The sequence below is a fragment of the Triturus cristatus genome, chromosome 12 (assembly GCF_964204655.1).
Source record: "Triturus cristatus chromosome 12, aTriCri1.1, whole genome shotgun sequence".
NCBI classification, from domain to species: Eukaryota; Metazoa; Chordata; class Amphibia; order Caudata; family Salamandridae; genus Triturus; species Triturus cristatus.
This window is the reverse complement of record NC_140595.1, coordinates 112550518-112576680: the sequence shown is the minus strand read 5'-3', so window position 1 is coordinate 112576680 and position 26163 is coordinate 112550518. Positions and strand designations below refer to the sequence as shown.

The following is a 26163-nucleotide window of genomic DNA, read 5'->3' as shown; positions in this document are numbered from 1 at the left end:
TGCAGGACCACAATGGAATTTGTGGTTTCAGGATTGCAGGAGAGTCTGACATAGCAGAAAATATTTCGCTCTATGCCGATGATATCCTGCTATACCTGACTGGCCCCTCATCGTCCCTCCTCTCGACTCTTCAACTATTTGAGGCATATGGGAGCTACTCTGGCTATAGTATTAATTGGGACAATTCAGTACTTTCCCTCCCACAGTGTGGGCTGGAGGTGCCTCCACTTCCACGTCGCTTGACACTCATCACCCTTTGGTTCAAATATCGGGGTATATTCATGACAACAGAAACGGAAACCTGCAATGCATGTAATCTTGGGAGGGGGATACTTCTATTAACATCGATCAATCCTTGGTTGTAGCATCTGGTCCTGAGTAAGCGTGGAGGTTTGGACAAAGCCGCTAGTTTAACTATACCCAACGTTTTACTAATCTGCTTGGAGCCAAACCTGACCTTTAGCTACACCTCCCAGTGAGAACGACTTTTACACATGTGAAACATGTTTTAATGTATGTATTTATGATTTTAATGCCTGGTGTTGTTACTGCAACGGTTATAGTAACTTTAGCTGGCTCTTGCCCACGAGAACGATTTTAAATTTTACAAGCAAGTAACATGTTTTAATGTATGGATTTATGTTTTTATTGTCTGGTGCTATTATTGCAATAGTTTTTAGAAACTATGCAAATAGACTGAACTTGAACCTCCGGAGAGGTACCAGGCAGGTTTGCGTTCTGGCACTGCTTGTTTTTCCTCTGGCATTGGAGTCCAAGCAGCTTGGGTCCAACAAAACACGTTGAGCAGGTGTCTGCACTGGGAGGACCAGTGGGAAGAGTGTCTCTATGCAGACGCATTGCTGCTCTATGTAGGCGCCCAGTGCTCACCCTAAAAAGAAAAATGCAGATCATCACAATCTTTGGCAAATATTCTGAATATACTATTAATTGGCACAAGTACATACTGTATCTCCTTAAAGGTTCAATGCCACGTCTACCACCAGACTGCCCAGTGGCAACCACGGGCTTCCAACAATTGGGTATCTATAATACGCCAGATGCCGACCCTTTCTTACTTAAGAACCTGGCCCAGTTGCTAGAGAGGCTGAGACGCGACATGCAGCACTAAAGGTCACTTCCACTCTCGCTACTAGGGAGGGAGGCGTTCACTAAAATGATGTAGTTCCCTTGCTTTCTATACGCCCTCCAAAACATTCCATATGTGGTGCCTGTCTCCTACTTCAGGGCAACTGAGGGGGAGGTACGAATGCTGCTGTGGGGCAGAGACTCGGCGCACATTGCATATGCTAATAAGGGGATGGTGTGATGGGCCCACTGCATTGCCAGATGTCCAGAAATACTACTGGGTGGCGCAACTGACTACAGCTAACAAGTGGGTTTTCCTCCCGCAGACAGACCCGGCATTTTGCATGGACTAATTTGTGAGACGCCCGCAGGGATACCTACCCATCTTATATGAAAGGGGGAAACGAGGCTACGAGCCGGGCCCCATCTGGACTGCAGTGCACCTGTGGTAGACTGCCCTGTCCGCCTTGGGGTGAAGGAACATGATCGCGCAGGCAACCACACTATGGGACATGGAAATACTCTGCATCCTATGAAACCAGTCAGGGTTTTACAAATGGGACCTACCAGGAATCTACGGTGTGCAAGATGTTTGGTCGTGCAGTGATCTTATCCCCCTGGCCTGACCTGCAGTGGGATTATCAACTGGCACCCACAGAATTGTGCAGATACCTGCAACTCTGATGTGCGCTTAGGGCAATGTTACCAAATGGAACTGACCTGCCAGAATCCTCCCCGTTGGAGGATAGGCTTCAAGACGAATTAATGCCTGAAAGGCCAGGTCACTGACTTATAAACATTACTCAACCATATGCCAGACGTCTTGAAGTGAGTCGGAGAACAATGGGAATGAGAGCTAGGGGAGCTGGCGTCTGCCAGAGAGGTAGCCATACACATGGGGTTCAGGTTAGTCCAACTGAAAATCATACATCACTCATACTATCCCCTCACAACAATGGTAAACATGGGAGGGCCAGGGATGCCCGCTGCCTAAGTGGGTGTGGACTTCAGAGATGTAGAATTTCTATAGCCCGATGCCCGAGACATATTGTTTGGGGTCAAGAGCAACAAGTTTTCATGTGTATTTTGTCTTTGGGACAAGTAGGCCAAACCCCGACAGCACAAACCCTTTCTTTGGCTGTCAGTTTACAGTACCACATTATAGATCAGGGAAAGGCATTGCCTGCAGTTAAGGTAATATCTTTTCTCGATGTGTTAATGCTGTTCAAACTTGTATTTATGGTTCTTTAATGCAAAGCCTTTATTATTGGGGTGAGCGCTCTAAGTAAATGTTGTAAGCTCAAACTGCACTACTAACTGTGGTTCCAGTATAAAAATGGGTACACACGTTTTCAATGTTTAGCAATTTGAGGCTATGTATACTGTTCCCAGAATGCTCTCTGATTAGATGCAAATATTTGCAGACGCTTGAAAGCAAGACTGATGATTATTTGCTTTCAAACTAAAATGTTCACAAAGAATGCAAAAACATTTAGCTAAACTACTGTAAAATTTTAGGTACCATTTCTTTGCAACATCATTTAGTTAAATGTGTTGCTAGAATTTCAAAAAAATATTTATAATGGGAAATCAGTGTAACCAGTTTCAATAAAATTATGGGAAACATCAACATAAACAAGCATTGGTAAAGCCAGTTGGTCTGTTGGTCAGTCTTTTGGTTTTGTCAATGTGTGACCTGTTTTGGCATGGTTTTTGGAAAACCTCATTGGTGTGGGAGCTGCCGGGCCCCTCACCATTATAAAAATCATTGGCAAAAGCAAAAATAGTTTTCATCTTAAAAAGCACACATTGCCAAAGTAGTTCTTGGTACTGAAGAAAACAACTGTGTGTCGATTTGCTCCTTGCGAAAGAACAGAACGTGTCACTCATAGTGAAGCTGAGAGAGAGACAGGATTGTAATAAACACATTAGGTCATGGTTAGCGCCAGACCTAATTAGGGGCCCAATTATTAAATAAAGTCTCAAAAGTGCACCAATGTCCTTGCATTAAGTGCAGATATACTACGTATGTGAATTCACAAGACTTTACACAAGTAGACCAAGAAATAGTACTCCTAGAAAATATTTGTGAACTGCATTTCAGCATGAGCAAATATGCAGGTGTAGATTTGCTCATTCGAAAATCTGAGTGTTTGCAAGTTCCCTTTCCCACCAACCACTTTTCTTTCGAACCCTGGAAGAAGTTTTATGTCTGCCATTGTCAGGAATACATTTCTAACCTTTCTCAGTATGTAAAAAGATTAGAGAAGTGTTGGCGAAAAGCCTTAAAACATGCAAGTTAGTAGGTTTGCACAGACTCAAAATGGCATTCCAACCCTGGAACTGTTGCTTACCATTACCTTCAGCCCCAGTATGTAGATCTGCATAAACGTGGCAACATAAGGGAATTGCTAGTATCCAAACGCAACTATGGAAGGAGCCCTGGCATAATCAGAGAGGCTATTTCAAAGCTCTTATATATAACAAAATTGCTGCCATAATTTGTCGCCGCATTACATGGCACAAAAGGGACAAGTGGATTTTGTTACAGGACAAATAGATTTATGAAGCAACCTGCCCCATGGACAAGTAGATATTTTATTAAATTCCACACCCCTGGGAGTTAAGGGTACCTTTTTCCACGTCCTATGGGAATGCCTGGCAATAGAAGAGTTTTGGTCTGACATGGTTAATTGTATGAGAGATGTGAGGGGGACAAGAGTGTCTCTGCCAAATATTGTGCTGAATATATGGGGAGAAGCAGATGCTGACAGACCGCAATGAACTTGGACAACAACATAGAAATGGCATGGGGCGCCCAGCAGGCCCCAGAGCTGGAAGTCTGGACACGTGACATGGTCCGGTGCATGCTGGCAGAAAAGGAAACATATGAAGGAATGGGGTGTCCCTATAAGTGGGATAAGATTTGGACGGACTTGAATATCTACAGAGGCCACCTCAGCAGTGACTTTGATCAGTGCCATGAGGCCACATCCCAAGGCAAATATGAGAATATTCAATCCTGGAGAGGGAGCTGGGGAGGTTAGGGATGGTGGTTATGATTGTTGAAGTTTAAAGGACAATGTTATTGTGTATGCAACGATCTGGATATTATATTCAAACTATCAATGAAAAGAATTGTTTAAAAAGGGCTTATCAGAACATAGATTATGCATTCAGTTGGAAGAAGATGGTGTAACTCATAATGTATTAGATATAGGAATATAATTCAGAGAGATGGTTGTAGGCTTAGGTGTACTAATATTCAGGGATATCACATGGATTCTCAGTTGAAATTTAAAGTGTACACAATAATGTATACAAGAGCAATTAGAGACTGTAAAAGGTCTTTGTGCAAAACACTTGACAGAACACCTTTAACATCATAACTATAAATAGTAATGGTAGCAAATGTTGGCAAATGATGGAGATACTAGTGGCTATCCCAGAACCCCAAAGGAAGAATCGGGTCAATATTTATTGCAAGACTATGGTCAACTGATCTCCCTGCTTCTACAGATTATCCTCTCTGATGGATATGATTTTTAAGCTTTTTGCAACATTGACCTTGATATGCCTCCAGTCCTGGGACATTAAAATAACCTGAGACCCACAAAAACAGGAGTTTTTACGATACATGTTCCTGTATGGGCCACTGCTTTCTATTATGGTTATTATGGGTTGTAACCCTGGGATCAATGAAGCAGCTGCTTCATGGGCTTCACAATTCAATTCAATGGAATGGAACACCTTCTGAAATGGAATATGCCGGTTGGATTACTATCTTTTATGCACGTGTTACATTACGAAAACTGGGTACACGTAGAGACAGCCCATAAGAGGAAATAGATGTTACTGTCATTGGCTTACAGGGTAAACTGGACACATGGCATAAATACGTTAAGGAAAAATAAATTAATCAATAATATTGCTATAACCAAGGGTCTGGCTTTCAGAGTGAAATACAACAAATGAAGAAATAAATCGTAATTTACTTGGCAGGTAAATGGTACCAAAACTAAGCAGGTGGGATAGCATCATTATTTAGGGATACAGTCATCAAAAGCATCAAAATGTGATAGGCACATTGAAAATATAAGGACTGGTCTTCTATCAATACTATCATACTGAAATCAGTATGGTAGCTACAGTATTCTACCTTTACTAAAAATGATTGAGGCTAAAATATTACAGGCGATATTGTTTGGGAGGCAACTACTGCTCCATAGTGGGATTAGACACTACTGAAATCTACTTTACTTCTTCCTAAATCTTAACAGATTCAATCAATGAGACGAACTGTCCCTGGATATAACCATTACGTTTAGGCCCTTTATTATAAAGGGATTAAGCGCTGCAACATATTTGAGCCATACATACAATTTCAGGTGATGGCTCCACGAGTATATTATGAGACTGCAGCTTGACCATATGCACATGGCTCCAAAGAATCACAAAACCTAGGAATCTCATACCAGACTAGCAAGTGAAAGTGCTGTAACATATCGAGAGCTTGACATGGGATCACACTGCTGCACGCTCTATTTATAATAAAATAACACCTGAAACGTGTGGACACCATAAGGTGCAGGGCTTCCCCTTCTAACATGATGAGGCAGAAACTGTAATATACTAAGACTTATGTTTTTAATCATATGGCTGGCATTGGCCTGTCAGTGACCTACAATAACAGCTGCATCATGATTGATTTGTATGTTATCATAAGGTTTCCTTCTTATAATACAATGCAATAGAAGCTGTAATGGATCAGAGGTGAGTACATAACCACAAGTCTATTCTGTTCATTCAACGTGCTCCGAATAACTCAAAGTCTGTAGTTACCGGGCCTCCGCCTTTTAGCTTAGTTTATCAGAACCACACTTCATACTACATTCCACCTCATTCCAGATGTATTTAGTATTTACCACCACATTTGCTGGGAAGCAGTTTTATGCATTCACAACCTGTTCTGTGAAAATACTTCACTAATACAATCATTCAACACCAGGAAATACTCGCGGGTGATAGTACGCTTTACAAATACTCTTAATAGTGATGTCACAAATTCTTCTAATGACCTCTAGGTACAGTAGCACACTCCCACTGAAGAATGCTTTCCGTCCAGAACTCAAATCTCTGTATGATACTCCCCTTTCTCACCTAAGCTTTAATAAACACGTTTCGATCCGAACCACTCCATACATGATTGGTGGTTTGAACAAGTTACTACTCTCCAAACTTTCAGCACCTTTCAGGTGATGCAACAGCCAAAATACGAAGGACACAATACTAAAGACACTGCCTTAATAGATGACATACTCAGAGCAACCACCCTTTCAATGGTTAAATAACTATGATGTAAAATTACTTAACTACTTTTTACTTTATTTTGTATTTTATGATTTTCCCACCACTTACGACATGATGTTTGGTTACAGCAATTTACATACGGACTACTGTAGTAGAGAAAGCTACATTCACCTTTTCCAGTCCTCTTGAACCTCCTGCCTCAGATGCAAGGGTCATCGACTATGGATGTGAGTTATGAAGTCTCCCAATTATCTTTAATAGCCTAATGTATGTCCATTTCGGACCCGAGCTGGGCGTTTTTGAATCCAATGTGATTCATGGTGGTCAGTTTCAAGTTTTTTTTTATTACTTTTTTTTTTTTTTTTAAACATTCAGTCTCAAGTCCGTGACAGAGCGTTTTGTGCTCAGAGAAACCTCAACCAGGTTGAATGTTTTGTTTTTTGCATTTCAGAGGCAGTACACATATAGCAACCTGTGTGAGACACAGAAGATTTTTGTTCACAAGATCGTAGGGTCCTTACAACGGATTGTTGAGGATATCGACCGGATTGATGAGGTAAGGGCATCTAAAAACAACTTAACTTTTGGTTCTTTCAGTTCAAACTTGGTGGTTGAGTCATCCATCTTACATTTTGGTGGAAATGGTGATACGTTTGTCGAGGTGAGATGAGGGAGTAGTTGTTGCAGGGCAAGAACTTGAGTTAGTACAAAGTTGCTGACTTTGCAGACTCTGGTACTCATAGTTCTGAGCTGCTTTTTTTCCCAGACCCATGACATACCGATGTACCATGCTGTGGACAGTGAAAATCTTCCCTAGCACAAAATGAAATAAAATAAAATTCAGTAATCCAGATCCCCAATTGACCTCTCTAACTGGTAAGCATTCAAATCCTGAGGTAAATGTTATTCCTTTTATTATTCACCATTTTGATTTCTGCTGTGCTCATTTTGCATAGGTATTATGGCACTTAACTTCCTTCTAGAAGTTGGTGTATCCGAGGAGACCCAAGTGCCCAGTACTGTTTTCTCCAGGCAGCTTTCAGGTCTTTTCCACCTAGGCTTACAGCACAAGACCTCCCACAGGGTCTATCACTGGGGTTTTCCATATCGGAGTTCGCTCTGACCATTTCACCAGACTTCAGAGATGTCCATCCCTGGAGTTTTTTTTTTTTTTATTGCTCTCGATTGGTATTATTCATTGCATAAACACATAAAACAATACAGTCGCATTTATTGACAATGCTCCTCACATGGGGGCTGCGGGGTACTAATATGAAGAGAAAGAAGTGCTGCCATTTAAACCAATAGGAGATCAAACAACATGACTACAATAGTCCAGGCTGGGTCACTGTGGGAGTCGAGTTAGGCACACGCTCTCCTGTAGGAGAGATAGTATGCTGAAGCATGTATATATGTATCTGGGAGCGGGTACATACGGTAGGTGAAATTGACCATTACTGGCTGGATCAGAGATTTTGTGCATCATCAAACCAGGTGCCAGTATTGACGACATTATCACTGTGAAGCCTATGGTAGCTTTTGTCGTCCGACAGGGGGCCAGTACCAGGAAAATGGTGTCCTACCCTACCTTTGTCCTAGGCCTCCCTGGCCCTAGATTTCAAATGCCCGGGTCAATTTCCAGAGCCTTCCGGACCTCGCCAGATGGGAGTATCAAGATTTACAACAAACTGCTATAGCTCACTTTGTAAAGGCCATTGTGAAGTTGATGAAAGTACTATGGGCCCTGTCAATTTTGGGTTAAGGGACTAGGGGCTTATAAATCTGTTGTCCGCCTGCCTCTCATCACCCTTTATATTTCTGTAATTCTATGGCAATAAATAGCCCGTGTTAATAATATGTTTAATGTGTAATGCATCTCCGGTTCTTCATCATATCTACCCCACATGGTGCTAACTCCACTACGGACAGCCATGTGTGCCAGGAATTTACCGACAGGTTGAGCATAAGTAGCTCCTTTTTTAGAAAACGTCATGAGGGACCTAGAATCAAACAACTGTCCCACGTGTGGAATGGTAGCTCTCAAAGTGCAACTTATTCACAGCAGCCCTGCTTTCCAAAGACTGGCACCACAGTGATAAGTCTGGCAAGTATACTGCCCTCGGGAGGACCTCTGAAGGTACCAAGCCAGCAGAAACGTGCCACTCAGAGAAGAAGAGGATTGGACATGGAATAGGGGCTGCCGCTTAGCAGGTGTTCCAAAGTAGGTATGTCACGCAGATTGTGGTCAAGGTAACCCACCTCTGAAGAAGCAATTGAGCGATCACAGTCAAGACCCTTTGGAGCTATGCTGCTAGATAGTAGGTCTCAAAATGTGGTGCCCTAGAATTTCCACTATCTCTTAGAAGGAATAACTTGTCCAGAACCGCTCTGCGCCTGCCTGCACTTAGCACCAGCTCTGTTAGCCAGCTACTGAGATCCCGGGAAAAGGGTCTATATAGTGGTAGTTGGAAAATAACTACAGGAGGAGTGCTAAAGCCACCATCTTAGACAATGAAATACCCGCTGGTGGCAGCAAAGGACATTTCCTCCAGAACACTGAAGAAGACCTGAGGGATGCCAGTGACCTGTCCAGGTTTTTGGCCCGGACATCAGGCAGATGTCTGTACAGTCACTCCAAGATATTTCAGCATGTGTAACTTAACAGGCAAATTGGCAGTGCTCCTTTCACAAAGTGAATGAGCGCTGATATCCATCAAGGTGAACATACGGGACTTGGTTTGGTTGACTACCAGACAAACACTTCGCTAAAGTTTCAAGAGTCTCCAAGGTCGGCCTAAGGACCGTGCTCATATAAGTTAAATACATCAATACATCCTCGGCATATAGTGACATGGAGTGTCTCCGACCGTTGACATCTAGGCTGTGCCTCTTCACTATTTGACAAATAAAACTAGCAAGAGGCGAAGAGAACCAAAGAAAAGAGACAACCTTGCATGGTGACTCATTGGATACGCAGAAAACAGAGAACTCTTTTCCAGTCTTGGTCCGGGCCCTGGATTCGGTATATAAAACCCTAACACAAGATAGGAAACCCATTTTCAGCCAAACCGCAGACAAATGTGTCCTGGACAAGCTATCAAGCGCTTTTCCAGGTCTATGGACTGCGCTAACTTGTGGGCCTGGCCACTGACAACCGATTAAGAATTTGAACTAGCCTGCGGATATTGGAGGATGTACTCCTGTCTGGAACAAATCCATTTTGATCCAGATGAACCAGATGCACAAGTGCATGCTGGATCCAGTTCGGAAAAGGTTTTCTCAAAATCTTGCAGTTCAAGATAGGACAGTGGGAGGTATGAAAAGCAATCGATCATGTCGCCATTGCATTTGGGCAGCATAACAATAAGCACTTCCAAGACAACAGCGGCATCCTGCCTTCATCCCTGAATGTTTCATAAACCTCCAGGAGGTGCTTTGTCAGTTCAGTTTGATACGTTTTTCTAAAATATTCAAGCGGAAGTCCATTGCTGCCTGGAGTCTTGCCTGTCGCAAGCTGCCTGATCGCAGAAGGTATTTTGGATTACGTGATTGGCCTATCCATTTTAATATCCTGATCTCACATAACATTCTGCAACCAGGCAGACACCAAAAAGTGGTCTAAGCAGACGTTGTCAATTATGTCTGTCTGTCAGAACAATTGTTTCAAATACATAGTAAACACTGCATTTATATCTGCTTGCCTCTGCAAGTGATGTCCATCCAGGTGCCAGATAGCTGATATGATCATTATGTGCAACTCAGCTTAAATCACTCCAGCTTTCCTGTAGACTTTGTCTTTTCACTGGGACCTTTTGATGTCCAAGGTATCGGACACCAGGAATGCCTATACAAGCCTATTTACCCTAGAGGCCAGCTACCCCCAGAATCTAGGGAAGGGAAGCATTTAGTCTTTTGAGCCAAGATGCCTACAGATGGCCACCTACTGAGGTTTGACCTACCTGACAAAGAGACTGACAGACTTGTGTCGTTGTGGTGCCTATCTAGGCTTAGGAAAGCAGGGCTGACTGACAAGAAGTTGCACTGCCCGAGAGCTTCCACAAATGTTTCAACACCAGCTGTCTAACTGGTCTACTGTTTAGTAGAGTGACATATTACATTCTGACAGGGCTTACTACAAGAAGCCTCTCTCAAGGGATGCTGGGGCCCTGCTCAGTGAATCCACATACTTGCCCCTGGGATCCTGATCATCCTACCCGATATAGCTCACCTGCCTCTCAGACGGATTGCTTTTACCTTCCCTTCGAGGTGAAAATTCGAACCCATCTTCCTTTTAGAGGAGCCATGTCAGCTGCAATCTCTGGCAGTGTTGCCTGTAAAGGACTTGGAAGCAAGGAGGATGTTAGGCAGCACACTTAGACTACTGAATATGGAAAAGGCTAGCCAGCAGTGAAACTGCGACATGCTTTGTGAGGCATCTGCATTAATAATTCTCCAGTACCACTGCGATATACAACACATGGGCAATGAATCACAGAAACTGGTCAGCAATCGTAAGAATATTTAGAAAATAAATTTAGATTGCTTTGCTAGAACATGTAACCACAAACCTCCATGTGGAGAAGCGCAGTAAATTCTATAGGTGTATGCTAGCCGTCATTTAGAAAATGTGCTAGCATTCATTCCTTCTACTCATTAGTGGCCTCCACAGCCACTTTCTACTATGAAGCCTAACAAGAAGTGTTGGTTTATAAAGTGCCCTCACCTGCCCGTTAGGCAGCACAGTTCCACCCCACGTTTACTCCATTGATTAAAATACCTACAAATATTTTATATCTCAGTTCATGTATTTGCCCACTGCACCCTACGTTTGTGGAAGTGTTTTCACACTGCCTTCTCACCATATAAAGTATACTTCTGAGTCCACCTGCTAATTGGCTCCTGCGCACATAAAACAGTGATTTGGGTGTTTTTATTTCTAGTAACTTCCAAGAGTCATTTGGCAATTATACCAAGCCATCTTCAGAAAGAAGGTGATAGCCTTAGTTTTAAAAATACATTCCTGAATTTATAAACATATATACAAATATCCTCTATAATAAAAAGACTTTTCTTCCTTACTGGACTTTTTCAACACCAAACATGACACCCTATCAATAGCAACGAAGGTTGTAGTTAAATTCCAACCTAACCACTGCTGTGCGTCCCAAATACGCATCTAAACAACAGTATCACTGATAGAATGTGTAAGGCAAAAAACAGAAATCCAACCACCAGTTCAAACTAGAACTTCACTCATATGTGCCAAATTGGGTCATAACTGAGCCTACCTTCACTTCAAGTTATATATACGTATAGGTCTTTTTGCTGCAGACAACCATCATTAAGCAAAACAGACCAGCATAAACTGCCCCGTCTCCCAAGACACTGCATGCCATGGCAACCAACAGGCCCGCTAAGAAAGCCATCAAGATTCAATTCCAGGTTCCAATGATTACTACAGAACATTAAACAGAAAGGTGAGTGTGGGCCAAGACAAAACTGTTGCTGGGCAGGGTCTCTACCTCCTCCTCGCACTCATATCCACAGGCTCATCATTGATGTTTTCCTTTCCCAATGGCCGGCCTGCAGTCCTACAGTCTGTGTGCGGCCTGAGACTGCCATTCAGTTTCTCCTCATGGGTTTTGACAGGTAGCTCATGCTGCACCTCAATGGTGGCTAGGTCTTTCCTCTTGAGCAGTGCTAGCATTTTGAGGCGCTCCATAGCCTCATGTCCTTCCATCTTTAACCGTTTGGCCAGAACATCATCTCGATCATCAGCCTGATCCAGGGTCCTCTTAAGCAAATTCAGGCGCAGCGCATCCTCTGTCATTCGGTCCATCCTGGAAAGGTATAAAGAAAGGGATAAATGTTAGGCATGGAGATTACAAATCGAAAGTCAGTTAGATCTAACAATGCAGAATTGGATGATCATTCATAATCAAGTTAACTGGGAAGCAAGCATTCTCACACATGGTGTAATTGAAGGTGACTGTTCACAATGTAATGAAGACCTGAATTTACAAACTGGATCAATAATTCTAATTCTAAAAGGAATGACCCAGAGCAGGCTTTCTAATGCATCTGTGAAGTGCTCAACTGCCCCACAACAAAAATGGTCCTAACTCATCAGTCAACTAGAGGAACATTTTTAGAACACAGAAATAACATTGTGTCTATTTACATGTTGAGTCTCAGGGAGCCCAAATCACAACATACTACTTTTGCATTAATGTGAAGAACTCCAAGGATTGGTCTTTTTAGGTCGAGCCTGGGCAGCACATGCGCTGCTCTGCAAGGCATGCTGTATTGGAGTATGGACTTCAAGCTCCGCCAACTCTCCGCCCAAATTTTTCATTGGCCTATGTCATTCTCTTTCATAAATGATGGCTTCTGATTCGTTAATAGGCTTGTTAGTCGCTCCTTAGTACAGCCTTGCCTTCATTTATAACCTTCCATGAGGACTGGCCCTTTTACTTCTGTTGTTACATGGTATGCTTTATTTAGTCTGTAAGCGCTATTTTTTTTTTTTTTTTTGGTTTTTTTGTTTTTTATAGCGCGAACTAGACTGGAGAAATCAGGTATCAGAGCGCTTTACATGAGCACCAGTTTCATATATATTTTTTTTTTTTTATCAATTTTTTTTAATTAATTTTGTAACCATAGTTGCAAACTTACAGTACACTGACATATGTATTCCGTAGTCGGAACTCTTAGTGTCAATAGCATTATACATCGCACATGCCAGGAACGTGGTCTTATAACAGCTCCTCGAATGATAGCTCTATCCAATTCCTCAGGACCCCTGTCACAGTGCAAACTTTCAACAGTACGATGCACAACCCACCATTCCTCTGCATTAGCCCATCAAATTGTCCCAATAAGCCTCTCAACCAGATCCGCAACTATTTCCAACAAATGGTAATAGAACAACAACCCCATGGAAAACCTCAACCACCTCGAACCCCAGACCAGCTCCGTTGGACATAGCCCTGTGCCTGCCACCCGTCCGTCCCCTGTCCCTCACGTTGATGTGCTGTGGCGCAGTCGTGACTCACAGTCTTGTATATGAGCGCGTGTTCTCATGATACCTAAACTAGTTGCATAGCATGCGTGGAACATCACGAAGTCATTCTGGCAGGTCCCCTGGTGCCCGCCTCGGAGTCGTCTCCCCACTTGCTGTCTCACCCTCTCCATCCACCTCCTCAACCTGTCTAAGTGCCCGGAGTAACTCCTCCCACTGTGTGGCGATGGGCGTCTTCCGCAGCCCCAATGTCTCCTCCCGTCTGATAGCAGTCCCCTCTACAGAAGAAAACATTTTCTTTAAAGAGTTTCTCCTACTGCAGGTATGACATGCTTTCCTGCAAGATTCAGCGCGCCAAGCAGCCCGGGACAATGGCGGTCGCTTCTTTAAAATGAAATAGGTCTCGCATTTACAAGAGTTTGAGCTATTGGCTTTGTAAATGACAATGCCTTTTATTTATGTATTCATTATTAAAAGAGATCAATAAAAGACATTGTCAGTCATTCACAATGCCAATAGCTTGAACTCTCGCAAATGCAATGCATATTGCATTGCTTGTTTTATAAGCCAACAAGTTTGGAAAATCTACAAAAAGTAAATTTCACTGCAATAAAAGCAATACAATCATGGTACAATAAAAGAAGGAGTCTTGTTGGTGGATAAAGCTCTCAGACGACAAAAATATATCATATCAGAAATACGCACACTTCGCATTATACCTATATATTTATCACACAGTGATAGACCCCACTGTGTATTTATGGTTCAGCCACACTTTCCATTGAAAAGGTATTTATAATTTACCTGTATCTTTGGTTACCATGAACAGATTTGCAACAAATCTGGTACTCACTTAAAGTTAAACAGATCAATTTTGGTGCGCTTGCAAGCAGATGAAAAACTTGTGGGCGGGGGGGTGTCAAAAAAGATGTGTTCTTTTATTTCAACTCCCAGGGGAAATCTTGTTTATAGCTATAGCAAGTTTTCTAAACCAATTACCACAAAACTTGGCGTGAAAGTAGAAGTTTACTCAGAGGTGCACTTTCCGTGGTCTGTTCAGTAGTTTCGAAGACACTAGCGTTTGAAAAACTAGCAGGGGGCTGAAAGGGTCAACACTTATTTATAAATTATCAGTAAAAAGCAATTTGTTGATTTGCTTATAACTTTTGCACCATTTGAAGAATATGCGTAAACTATGGCAGACACTTGGTATGTTGACATCATTTGTGGCATTTTCAAATTCATGCAGATCCATCAGGCGGGCAAAAAGTGTTCATTTATTGAGACGTTTGGCCTGTGTGATGAATCAGATCAAAATTAATGAGAAACTTGGAAGGATTCGTTTTCTATTGGCAGTTTTATGCAAATCCATCAAAGGGGTCAAAAATAAACAAGCATTGGCAAAGCCAAAAGGTCTTCCCTATGCAAGAGCTATTGACTTTGCCAATATTTTTTAGTTATGTGGTACACCAGTGTGGATGCTGTTCAGCATGCCTAAATGTTAGTGGGGTAAAGGAGAGTATTGTGGAATGAAGTGTCATAAAGTGGTGTGGCATGGAGTAGAGTTGAGTGGAGTGGTGTGGAATGTAGTGGAGTGAGTAAAGCGGCGTAGAGTGGAAGGGTGAAGAGTGGAATTGAGTGTTGTGGAGTGGTAATGTGGTGGAGTGGTGTAGAGCAAAGTGGAGTGGCATAAATGTTACGTAGAGTGGCCTAGAGTGGAGCAGACTGTCAGAGTGGAGCAGTGTAGGGCAGTAGAATAGCAAAAGTGGAGTAGAGTTTTGTAGAGTCGAGTGGCCTACAGTGGAGTGGAATAGTGTCCGAGAGGAGTGGCTTGAAGTGGAGAAGTGGAGTGGAGTAGTCTGTTGTAGAACAGAGTGGAGTAAAGTGGCATAGAAGATGTATGTTGCACATTATAGAGTTGAGTAGTTTTGTAGAGTGGCGTAGAGAGCTCTGGAGTGGCATAGAGTGGAGTAGAGTGCCAGAGAGGAATAGAGTCTAATGAAGTAGAGCATCAAGGTGGAGCATCATAGAGTGGAGTGTCACAGAGTACAGTAGCAAAGAGTGAAGTGGCATAAAGTACAGTGGTGCAGAGTAGACTGGCGTAGAGTGCATTGGTTTTGAGTAAAGTGAGGTAGAGTGCAGTGACGTAGAGTAGAGTGCAGCAGAGTGGAGTGCATGGCAGAGAAGATTGTTTCAGAGTAGAGTGTTTCAGAGTAGAGTGGTTCAGGGTAGAGTGTAGAGTAGAGTGGCATAGAGTGGTGTAGAGAACAGTGGCGTAGAATACTGTGAAGCATAATAGATTAGAGTTGTGTGATAAAGAGTGTAGAGGCTTAGAGTGCATTGTTTTAGAGTGGCACAGAGTTGAGTGGTGCAGAATAGCGTGCAGTGGTGCAGAGTCCGGTGGCGCAAAGAGCAGTGGTGCAGAGTAGAACAGAGTGCAGTGACGTAAAGCACAATGGTGTAGAGTGGAGTAAGGTGCAGTTGCGTAGAGTGCACTGGTGCAGAGTAAAGTGGTGTTGAGTGCAGTGGCGCAGAGTGCAGACTTTCAGAGTGGAGTGATACACAGAGTGTGCAAAGAACAGTGGGGTACAGTACAGTGGTCCGTAGTAAAACATAGAGGAGTAGCACAGTGGCGTAGAGTGGAGTGGTGCAGAGCAGTGTTGAGTGCTGCTGTGTAGAGTAGATTGTTTCAGAGTAGATTGAAGTGGCTTACACTAGAATTGTGCACTGTGGAGAAGAGTGGGGCAGGGTACAGTGCAGTTGCATAGAGGGAATTGACAGAGTGCGATGGTACAGAATGCAGTGTCGCAGAGTGGAGTGTTGCAGAGTAGAGTGTAGTGGCTTACACTGGAGTGGTGTAGAGTACAGTGGCAAAGAGTGCAGTAGTACATGTGAAGTGGAATAGAGTGCAGTGTCAGAGTGCAGTGGTGCACAGTATATTTGAGTGGCTTAGAGTGCAGTAGAGTAGCATGGAGTGGTGCAAAGTAGGGTGCAGTGGTGGGGAGTAGAGTGGTGGAGAGTAGAGTGGTGGCGAATGCAGAGATGCAGAGTAGACTGTAATGGTGTAGAGTGATGTAGAGTGCACTGGTGTAGAGGGTAGTGGCTAAGAGTGCTGCAGAGTAAAGTGGTGCAGAATAGATTGCTGTGGAGTGTATTGGTTTTGAGTAAAGTGGTGTAGACTGCAGTGGTATAGAGTGGAGTGGCGCAGGGTAGATTGCAGTGGAATGACGCACGTGGATAGAATGGTGTAGCGTGCAGCGGAGTAATTTAGAGTGGCTTAGAGTAGATTGGCATGCAGTGCAGAGTGCAGTGGAGTGATGCAGAGGAGAACGGCGTAGTTCAGTGACATACAGTGCATTGGAGTAGAGTGGCGTAGAGTAGCGTGGCGCAGAGTAGAGTGCAGTGGCATAAAGTGCAGTGTTGCAGAGTACAGAGGCGTAAAGTAGAATAAGGTAGAGTGGAGTGTTGCAGGGTAAAGTGGAATGATGAGTGCAGTGTTGCAGAGTAAACTGTTGGTGTGGAGTGGTGTATAATAGAGTGGTGTGGAGTGCAGTGGTGCAGAGTGGCATAGAGTACATTGGTGCAGAGTAGAATACAGTGGTGTGGTTTTAAGTGCTCTAATGTAGAGTATAGTAGTGTAGAGTGCTGTGGCGCGGAGTAGATTGGAGTTGTGCATGGTACAGTGGCGTAGAGTGCAGAGTAGATTAGAGTGGCATAGAGTGGATCGGCAGAGAACAGCTGAGTAGAGTACAGTGGTACAGAGTGCAGTGGTGCAGAGTAGAGTAGCTTGGGGAAGAGTGTATCGGCACAGAGTGGAGTAGTGTGGAGTGGTGCAGAGTAGAGTTGAGTGGGGTAAAGTGGAGTATGCATGGTATGGTAGTGTACTGCCATTACAGACAAGACATCTTCGATTGAAATGACCATTACATTAGCACAGACATACCATTTTATTGATAAAAGTATAACACGCACAAACAATGTGTGGATATGTCATCAACTAGTGTATTGATTTGTTTTGATTATAAAAAAAATTGTTTCCACCTCACTTTAGAATTACAAAACAATTTGATTCATTTGTGCTTTTCTAATTCACATATATTTTTAAATATCTTGACAGCTCATTTACAGACATTTAAATTGTGTTGTGTGCTAGCAAAACAAAATAACATCGCACAGCCTTCCCCAAGACCTCCCCCCATAGCCAGCACGATTGTCACATAAAGCATCTTACTTTGAAGTCAAAGAAAGAAAAGTAAACACCAAGCTACCAGGAAGACAGGACTTGAAATTTGACCTCTGTCTTTAAATGCACAGCAAATGTGAAATAAGAACAAGATTTAAAGGCCTGTTTACTGAAATCCAATACTGGTGGAAGAACACAGTATACAGGGTTTGGGCAACGGAAAGGACAAACTCAAGCTGGACAGCATGAAAGAAATACAGCCTACAAATAGAAAGAAAAACCAATGGTAAGCAATTGGCGGAATGCATTCCCGGGGAAGCTTTCTAAATGTCCCCAAGATGCTGTTAGCAAACCAGACAGCTGCACTGTCTGGAAGGCTTCAACCTAAAAAGTGGGGTGCAATTAATGGTAATTTGCATTCATTTGCCACACTCAACTTTTACATGCCTGTGAGTAATAGCTGCCTGAATAAGGAAAAGCAAGTTGAAACCCAAAGGTTCTGATAGTGGGTGGCACTTTATCCATGTACTTCTCTACCAGTTTGCCTTATGATCTAGGCCTCGCAAACATCCCTCAAGAACCTGCTAAAAATCTTGGGGCCAGATTTAAGACCCATTTTTGCATGCACCAACGGGTTTGCGACCCGTTTGCGCATGCAAAAATACCAATGGGCCATGTACAATCTCTATTTATCGAGTCGCAATTTACTTGCGACTCGCTAAATAGGATTTGTGACTCGCTATTAGGAAGGGGCGTTCCCTTCCTAATAGCGACGCACTACCCTATGTAAGATTGTTTTGCGACCGCAAAACACTCGCAATGTACCGCCCTTTTCAAAAGTGGTAAAGCACTTGCAAAAGGGAAGGGGTCCCAGGGACCCCTTTCCCTCTGTGAATGCAGGGGAAAATATTTTTGGGGGGGCAGGCAGTGGCCCCAGGACCACTACCTGCCCTTAAAAAATAAAACGAAAACATTTAATTTTTCTTTTTTTTTTAAATGCATCCCGTTTTCCTTTACGGAAAACGGGCTGCATTTAAAAAAAGCTGCTTTATTCAAAAGCAGTCCCACACATGGAGGTCTGCTGAGCCCAGCAGGCCACCATACCTCGATGGGCCAGCTGTAGGAAAGAAGGATCTGCTTCTTATGGTTACCCCCACTTTTTGCTTGATGTTGCACTGTTTTGACTAGTCTGCTAATCAGGACCACAGTCTATCTGCTTTCTCCTTTAAATTGTTATGCATGTACAGATTGGATACTGGGGTACCCTTATAAGTCCCTAGTATATGGTACCCATGTACCGTGGGCACAGGTACCCCAGAGGCCTCCCTTGGGCTGAAGCATGTATTATGCCACCTGTGTAAGCTGGAGCTTGCACCACTTACTTTAGACATAGGTTCACTATATCTATAGGTCACCACACTTAAAACTTACAAGTCACCCCTATAGCAGGGCCTTATCAATCCTAAAGGCAGGGTGCTGGGTTTTACATGAGAGGATGCCCCTGCATGAGCAGAGCCCCTCTGCAGCCTCCGGAGACCATTCTCCTGGGTTGTCTGTGATATATAGGTAGAGATGCATTATAATCTTGCAGTAAATACTATCTCGAAAACGGCTGCATAGAAACATATCGTGTTTGGTATCAAACACCTTGGAATCATACCTCCACACCGGTAACCGATGTGGGAGGTATGATTCCACCCTTCTGAAGCCAGCTTCGTGGGGTCAATGGTCTATCCGGTGCCAGCCTTCTCAACCCGGACAGCACAAAATGGATGCTGCCAACCAGTTACACATCTCTGCCCTCCTGCTGCTGAGCCAAGCTTGAGCAGAGGAAGGCAGCACAATAGGCATTCTGTAACAGGGAGGTGTGACCACCTTCCAGACAGGATTTAGTGTATTGGGGCTGGGTGGGTGCACTCTGAGAGTGCCTGAAAGTCTGCACCTGGGGCCCATTTGGTGACCCTGTGCATAGTCCAGCTCAAACCAGTTCTGGGAGCCGTTGGCTCCTGCACTTGGGCGAAACTGGACAAAGGACATGGGTGTAACCACCCCTCTGTCCTGACCCTCCCCTAGGAGGGTCCCCCGAATCTGTCCAACCCCCTCCTGTGGGTACGTAAGGGCTTACCTGACTGTAGCTCTTTAGATTTTATGTGGACAAGATTCTACAAGAAGAAACCACTGACCTTCGACCGTCTGGACAAGCTGGACTTCGACTGGGCCCGATTTTGTCTCTCTCTCCATCCAAAGCTTTGTCTTTGCCCTTGCTCCATACAGACTCCGTGCAGGACCTATGGTGCACTAAGGACAACCGAAGAATCTCCCTTGGGGTAAAGGAGTCATTCCCCTGCATTCGCAGGCACCTCAACACAACTGACCTGTCTACTGCTCCTGAGCTCCTGCAGACTCAGCAACACAGGAGGTAGGTTTCGAAGGTCCCTGAGGTCGATCTGCCTTTTCAGCAAGTTTAAGGCCAGTATCCCTTGTGGGGACTGCATAACCTGAACCCCTGTGCACCGCCTCTATTTGCAAGTGCATATGCTTGTTGGCGATTCCCGAGCTTGTGCATTGGACTCCGTGTGGTCCTGACCCGGAGCAGTATTTCCACCAAAGAACTCCGGCCTGCTCGCACCGAGTGCTCGGTGGGCTGGTGCTTTGTAATCTTGCTCGAGATCCCCTCGCGACTCCTGGTCATTTGGCCTATGGGTCCTCCTGAGGGTCATCTTGAATTCTGTTGGGCTTTCCTGGTTGCTCCAGACGTGCCCTGAGTCCCCACTGCTTGGCGAGTCCCCTGGACCTTCCTGGTCCACACGTAACCTGCTTGATCTTCCTACGTGTGTTGCTTTTGCCAGGCTTGTTGGTGGTCCAGCCGGACACCGACCCCTCAGCAATCAACATCCTTCGTGGGACAGCTCGCATCTGGCTCCTGGTCGTCGTCGTCGACGTCTCCTGGTCCTCGTGGTTGCAGAGTCAAGCATCCCTTCTTCGCACCTGAAGCACCAAACATTGGTGGGCGTTCGTCTCCTGAGCCCCTGGTCACTCTGAAGTGATCCTGACTCTGTCCCCTCTGTTTTCAGGTTCCTTTCTTCCAGAATTCCGGCTGGGATTCTACCGGACCCTTTTCATCTTCACGGCAGCAGCACTTCCTCACAGCCCTCCAATGAGAACGGAGTAACTACACCCATGTATTCAGTCTACCCAATGCCTCTTGGCCCTCGTTATCAGTAGCAGCAGGGTAGGGCATTTACTTTGTCTGTAGACAAAAGGCATACCCTTGGCTGCCCAAGGGTTGAGGAGGGTTGCGTTATCTGGGCCTAGTCCTTACCCGTATTAGACACCATTCGAAGAAGCATATTAATAAATAACTGCAAGCAAACAGTATGGCTAAAGGAAGAACAGAAGTTGAGCGGATGGATACCTCTGCTTAGGAGTTCTGTAATTTGGCCATAGGAATATTATTGATTCACTATTTGGAACCTGGGGTTGGACTGTACTAAAGGTGATAAAAGTTATTGCTATATTAGCTTTTTATATGTAAATATTCTTCCTGTTTGCTGTCAGGCATGTACTCAACTGTGGTACATCAACAATGGCACCGAAGTACACACATTGTAGTGTTTTTAAAATCCCCAATCCTTGATAAGAAAATCCAGTTTGAGCGTGAATGGTATGATGTTCTCTTTTAAATTCGTAGATGATTCAGAGTATATCGTTTTTCAACAAGAAGCAGCCGACACGTGTTTCGTCTTCCTGGACTTTTTCAAGGCTATATTAGTTTGAAGTTGCTCATGAGTTCAGTACACCTTGTCAAATTTCCGATTTTCAATTCTCAAAGCTGTCAAACCGGTAATAGTCAAAAAGGAGCCTCCCGATGGACACTCCGTTTTTTGGGGGATGCTTGTATATCGCTAATATTCCCAAGGGGAAACCATTGTTCCTTCTCTCACAAACAGAGTTCCAATGGTATAGCCTGAGATAGGTTTAGTTTGCAGGACCCTGATAAGCCTGCTGTGATCTGTATGTTTACCCTGGACGTAAAGAACGCACAAAAGCCCTGGCGGTTTGTTAATTATGCATTCCCCCACGAAGTAATCTTCATGTTTCAAGCGTCATGACATGGCAGAAAGAAGTAGCGACTGCACTAATGCAAATAAATTCTAATAGTAAAAGTTATAACAACATGCTGAACAGTTGTTCAAAGGGTGGTTTTTAGGAGCATAAATGTGATATTGAACAACTATCCTTTCATGTTATGTTGTCTCCGTGACTTCATGAGCCATGCTGCTGTACAAACCCTGGCTTTTGCAGTTAGGCCAAGGAGGGTAAAAGACCATGAACGGTTTATTCTTCTAGCTTCTTCTTTGTTTTTAAGAACTGAAGGATCAGGTAGATAAGAGGTAGATAAATAAGGACGACAAACAGCAGCTGTCAAAACTGCAGCTGCCCTCAGCACTGTGAGAATGCATTCATGTTTTAATAAGATTCCTGATAATAGTTTTCTTGAGCTTAACTTACATACTTTATTTTGTGCACACATATCTGACTCAGCTATTTCAATACAGGTCAATGATGTTTAACCTGAAACCTTTCAGTGACCTAGTTGCTATTTCTATACATTGACTCTTAAGTACTTCATTCTTTAACTTCAGGGTGCACTATTCAGATGTAATAACTGCATAACTTTGAGCCTTTAGAATCAGGTTAGGTTTCTACTTACTTTACTTTTTAGCCACATCAGGAAGAAATTTCATGGCACACCAAAAATACAAAAATTAAGCGAAAAAAATGGTACTCTATTCATAGTGCTGGCCTGTTCATAAATGGAAACACACTTTCTGATATTATGAAATGCCCAAAATTAAGCCCCATAGCTATGCCCACTCCAGGAGCCTTTTATGATGTTAGTAAACAAACAGATGCCTCACAGGACCTTTTCTTCCATCAAACTTTAACAGGGTGGGACAGTTTATGGACTGCAAATGGCATATGTTTGAAAACAGATTAATGGTATTTGTTCACAGTTTTAAAGTGTAGGATTCCTAGCCCCAGATATTGCTTTGAACATATTGAAAAAAAGTGTAAACGTAATAATAAAATCATTGGTAAAGCCTAGAGGTCTGGACTTGGCTGCCAGCTTTTGGGATTTGTAAATGCTTTGTTTTTTGCATTGGGTTTTTCATAATGTTCTTGCTGAGGAAGCTGCCAGGCATTGGCTACAAGAAAAATCCTTTTTGAGGTTTAAAATACACACAGTCATATTAGTCATTGACACTTGCCAGAACTACCTTGTGCGTACCTGGACAGAATGCAGTCACTCACAGTAGTCATCCTATGGCTGAAAGCGCTAGCAAAATGTCAAATAATTTATGGAGTTTTTCTCTTCGCAACAGCACAGATGGGAGGAGGGCAGTCATTTACCAACATGGATATTTAGCTCTGTCTTGACACCGCAACTGTCACCTGATCTTTTAACCTACCTCAATATTATTCTACAGTTATTTGCTTTCACACAAATACAAATCAACCTGCATGCTATTTACTTGTAATGCTTCACATTATCAGGCAACATTTACTTAAAGCCAGACCTACTGCCACTGCCAATGCTTATTTAATAAGTTGACGCCTCACCATTTCAAATGCCAAGTTGCCACTTCTGTTCAGGTCAAACCTACATTTCATGACAGGCCAATGCTCCATCCATGGAGAGTTGTCGACATACTACCTCTACAGAAACTGAAACGCTACCTTTTTAGAGGCCTAGATACCAACTCTCTATGGGCTGAGCCACTCTAGAGAGGCATGTCAAGGCTCTACCCCTGCAGAGTCTAAGATGTTACTACACTGCAGAAGAAGCCACCACCTCTACAAAGTCTTAGGTGGCATCCCAGTACAGCTCGAAGTCCCACCCCCAGAAGCTGTGATGTCACTGCTTTACGGCCAAAAGTCTCACCTCCGCAGATGCTGCGGTGCCACACCTGCACAGGCCTAATTCCCACCCACACAGAGGCGTGATAAACCGCTATAAAGGTGGCAGCTTCTGAGGTGCTGCTTCTGTACAAGTGCAAAAATAACTGTTGCTAGACAGAATTCAGAACAATGCCATATATTCACCCCAGTACAGAGATCTGGGCCTAAATCCATCGTTTTTTTGCTCACCATGCCATTCCAGTTTGGACCCAGCCATATGCAAATCAGTCTTGACCATGTGCCCCATGGGAACAGTCCAGCCCGAACTGCCAGGCCAGGTCCTCCCTGAACTTGAAACAAGCATCCTAGGACCGGTTTCGGGGTTTCACCCCTCTTCAGCCAGGATAGCTTGATTCCAGTGGCATGGAGCGCACGGGACGTGGGTCCCGTGCTCACTACGCCACTGGAGTCAAGCTATCCTGGCTGAAGAGGGGTGAAACCCCGAAACCGGTCCTAGGATGTTTGATTCAGGTCCAGGGAAGACATGGCTTGGCAGTTCGGGCTGGACTGTTTCCCATGAGGCACAGGGTCAAGACTGGTTTGCATATGGCCATGTCTGAACTGGGGTGGCGTGGTGAGCAAAATAACGATGGATTAAACCCAGATCTGTGACGGGGGTGAATGTTTTGCCAATGTGCAACATTCCGTCCATCATCTTGTGTGTTTTGCTTCTGTACAAGGGCAAGGCAATCAGAGGCAGAGAAACATCTTTATAGAAAGATGTCAATTTTCTCTGCAACCCCAAAAAACAGGACACCAAGCCTTCATTGGAAATCATGAGCAGCTGAGATGGTACGATTATAATCACAGGGGACGTAAACTGGAACATTACAAATGTGGGTGAATGCAAAGCAGTTTCAACAGACACAAGAAGAGTACTGACGTTTACCAATGCAGTCCCCCTGGAACACTTTCAGCCTCCAGGAGGGGGTCCGCGACCTTAAACATTGAAGTGCACCTCATAGTCTGGAGCTGTGAGGTCAAAGGAGCTTTGCTGGAGAAGCAGTCGGTGAGTAACACTCCTGTGAAAGAAGATGTGTGAACCTGGTACCTTCAACAGCCTCTCACTGCACATCCCAGACCAGCAATAGCAGAATAGGACCACGTTAAGCAGAGTGTGAGCAACGTAGCTTCAATAGCCCCTGTGAGGCAAGCTCCAACTGCACTGTACCACTGCACTGTGCCCTACTGCATGGTGAACATGGCTTTAAAAGCCCCTAAGGAGAAGAACCTACACAGTACCACTGCACCGCAATCTCCTGTTACAGTGTGCGAGTGTAGCAGCTTCAACATAGCCAGGGAGGATGGCCTGGGTCTTTCAGTATGACCCAGCCTACAGCAAGGTGATCATAGGAGCGTGCAAGGGATCAAGGCAAAAGGTCTGTAACACTATGGCATCACCCTCATGTAGATCAAGGAAACAAAAAAGTAATGGGATGAAGCTCAAATGAATCTAAGCCACTGGTAATTAACGGACTGAACCCTATTTTAACATTGTTTGCTCACCATGCCACCTCACCTCAGAGAGGAACCCCCATATGCAAATTAGCATTCATTCTGCTTCAATAGGCTCACTCCAAGCCAAACTACTGAGCATGCCCCTAAAGCACACTAGCATCTCAGTTGAAACCACCTCTCTAGACAGACCCTCCAGGATTTCGCGATTGCGCGATTTGCCGCAAAATCTGCACTTTTGTAAAAATGCCGCGATTTTTACAAAAGTGCGCGCGAAATCTGCACTTTTGTAAAAATGCCGCGATTTTTACAAAAGTGCCAGCGAAATTGAAGGAATGCAGGGAAAAGGTTAAGGTTGTACATTTCTAAGGTAATTGTAATTCTTCACTTGCCTGCATGGATGTTACAATATTACAAGCAGTGAAAAATGTTTAGCATTTGTGTTTTCCTGTGTCAAGACCACCTTATGCATCATTCACAAACAAGATGCCTTGTTTTTTGCATTTGTGTCAACAGCACTGTGCGACCACTTCACTATATATCGTTAATCACAGCAGATGTCTGCATTCGATGTGTGGTTTTAATTTTCTCCACTTACATATAATGATCCTTTTAGAATACTGTGCAAACTGTGATGTCCTTATATTTCAAGTTTGGAATTGTATATCGTTCACCTACTCGTTCCATCAGTCGCTGTGTATTTAAGAATCAGCAGTTTCCACATAAGCTTTTACCAAAGTCCGTTCCGTAAAAGATCATTTTTGATTTATTCATCGATCACCATATTAATTATACATTTTTGCTAAAACCGGCATTTTTTATTATCTTGGGAATTTGTTTTTAGGAGTATACATTCCTTCCTGATCGGATAAGAGCGGGACTCATGCTAAACGTCATCCCGTTATCTCCTGGCATGGCCGTAACCGAGGGGAACAGCCATTACAACGCGGTTTTTATCACGTGTTGACATTACATCGCATGTGTTACAACGCATGCGATGTTACAACGCGTGGTAAAAACCACGCATACCATTACTTTGCACGCGCTTTTACAACGCATGCGATGTAATGTGTAATGGCGGCGGCGGCTATCCAAGTCGTTGTGAGGAAACAGACTGTTTCCTCACAACGACGTGCACCAAGCA

At 43.8% G+C, this 26163-nt stretch overlaps 1 protein-coding gene across 5 annotated transcripts in view; it reads right to left on the bottom strand.

The window, feature by feature from the left end:
• The window catches only part of GATAD2B (GATA zinc finger domain containing 2B), a 253232-nt gene that overhangs the window by 114001 nt on the left and 113068 nt on the right, over positions 1 to 26163 (bottom strand). For all 5 annotated transcript variants that reach the window (XM_085638453.1, XM_085638454.1, XM_085638455.1 and 2 more), the window contains exon 2: positions 11919 to 12236. In XM_085638453.1, the coding sequence (XP_085494579.1) occupies positions 11919 to 12235 (317 nt within the window). In that variant the 5' untranslated portion in view covers position 12236. The remainder of the gene's footprint in view (positions 1 to 11918; positions 12237 to 26163) is intronic.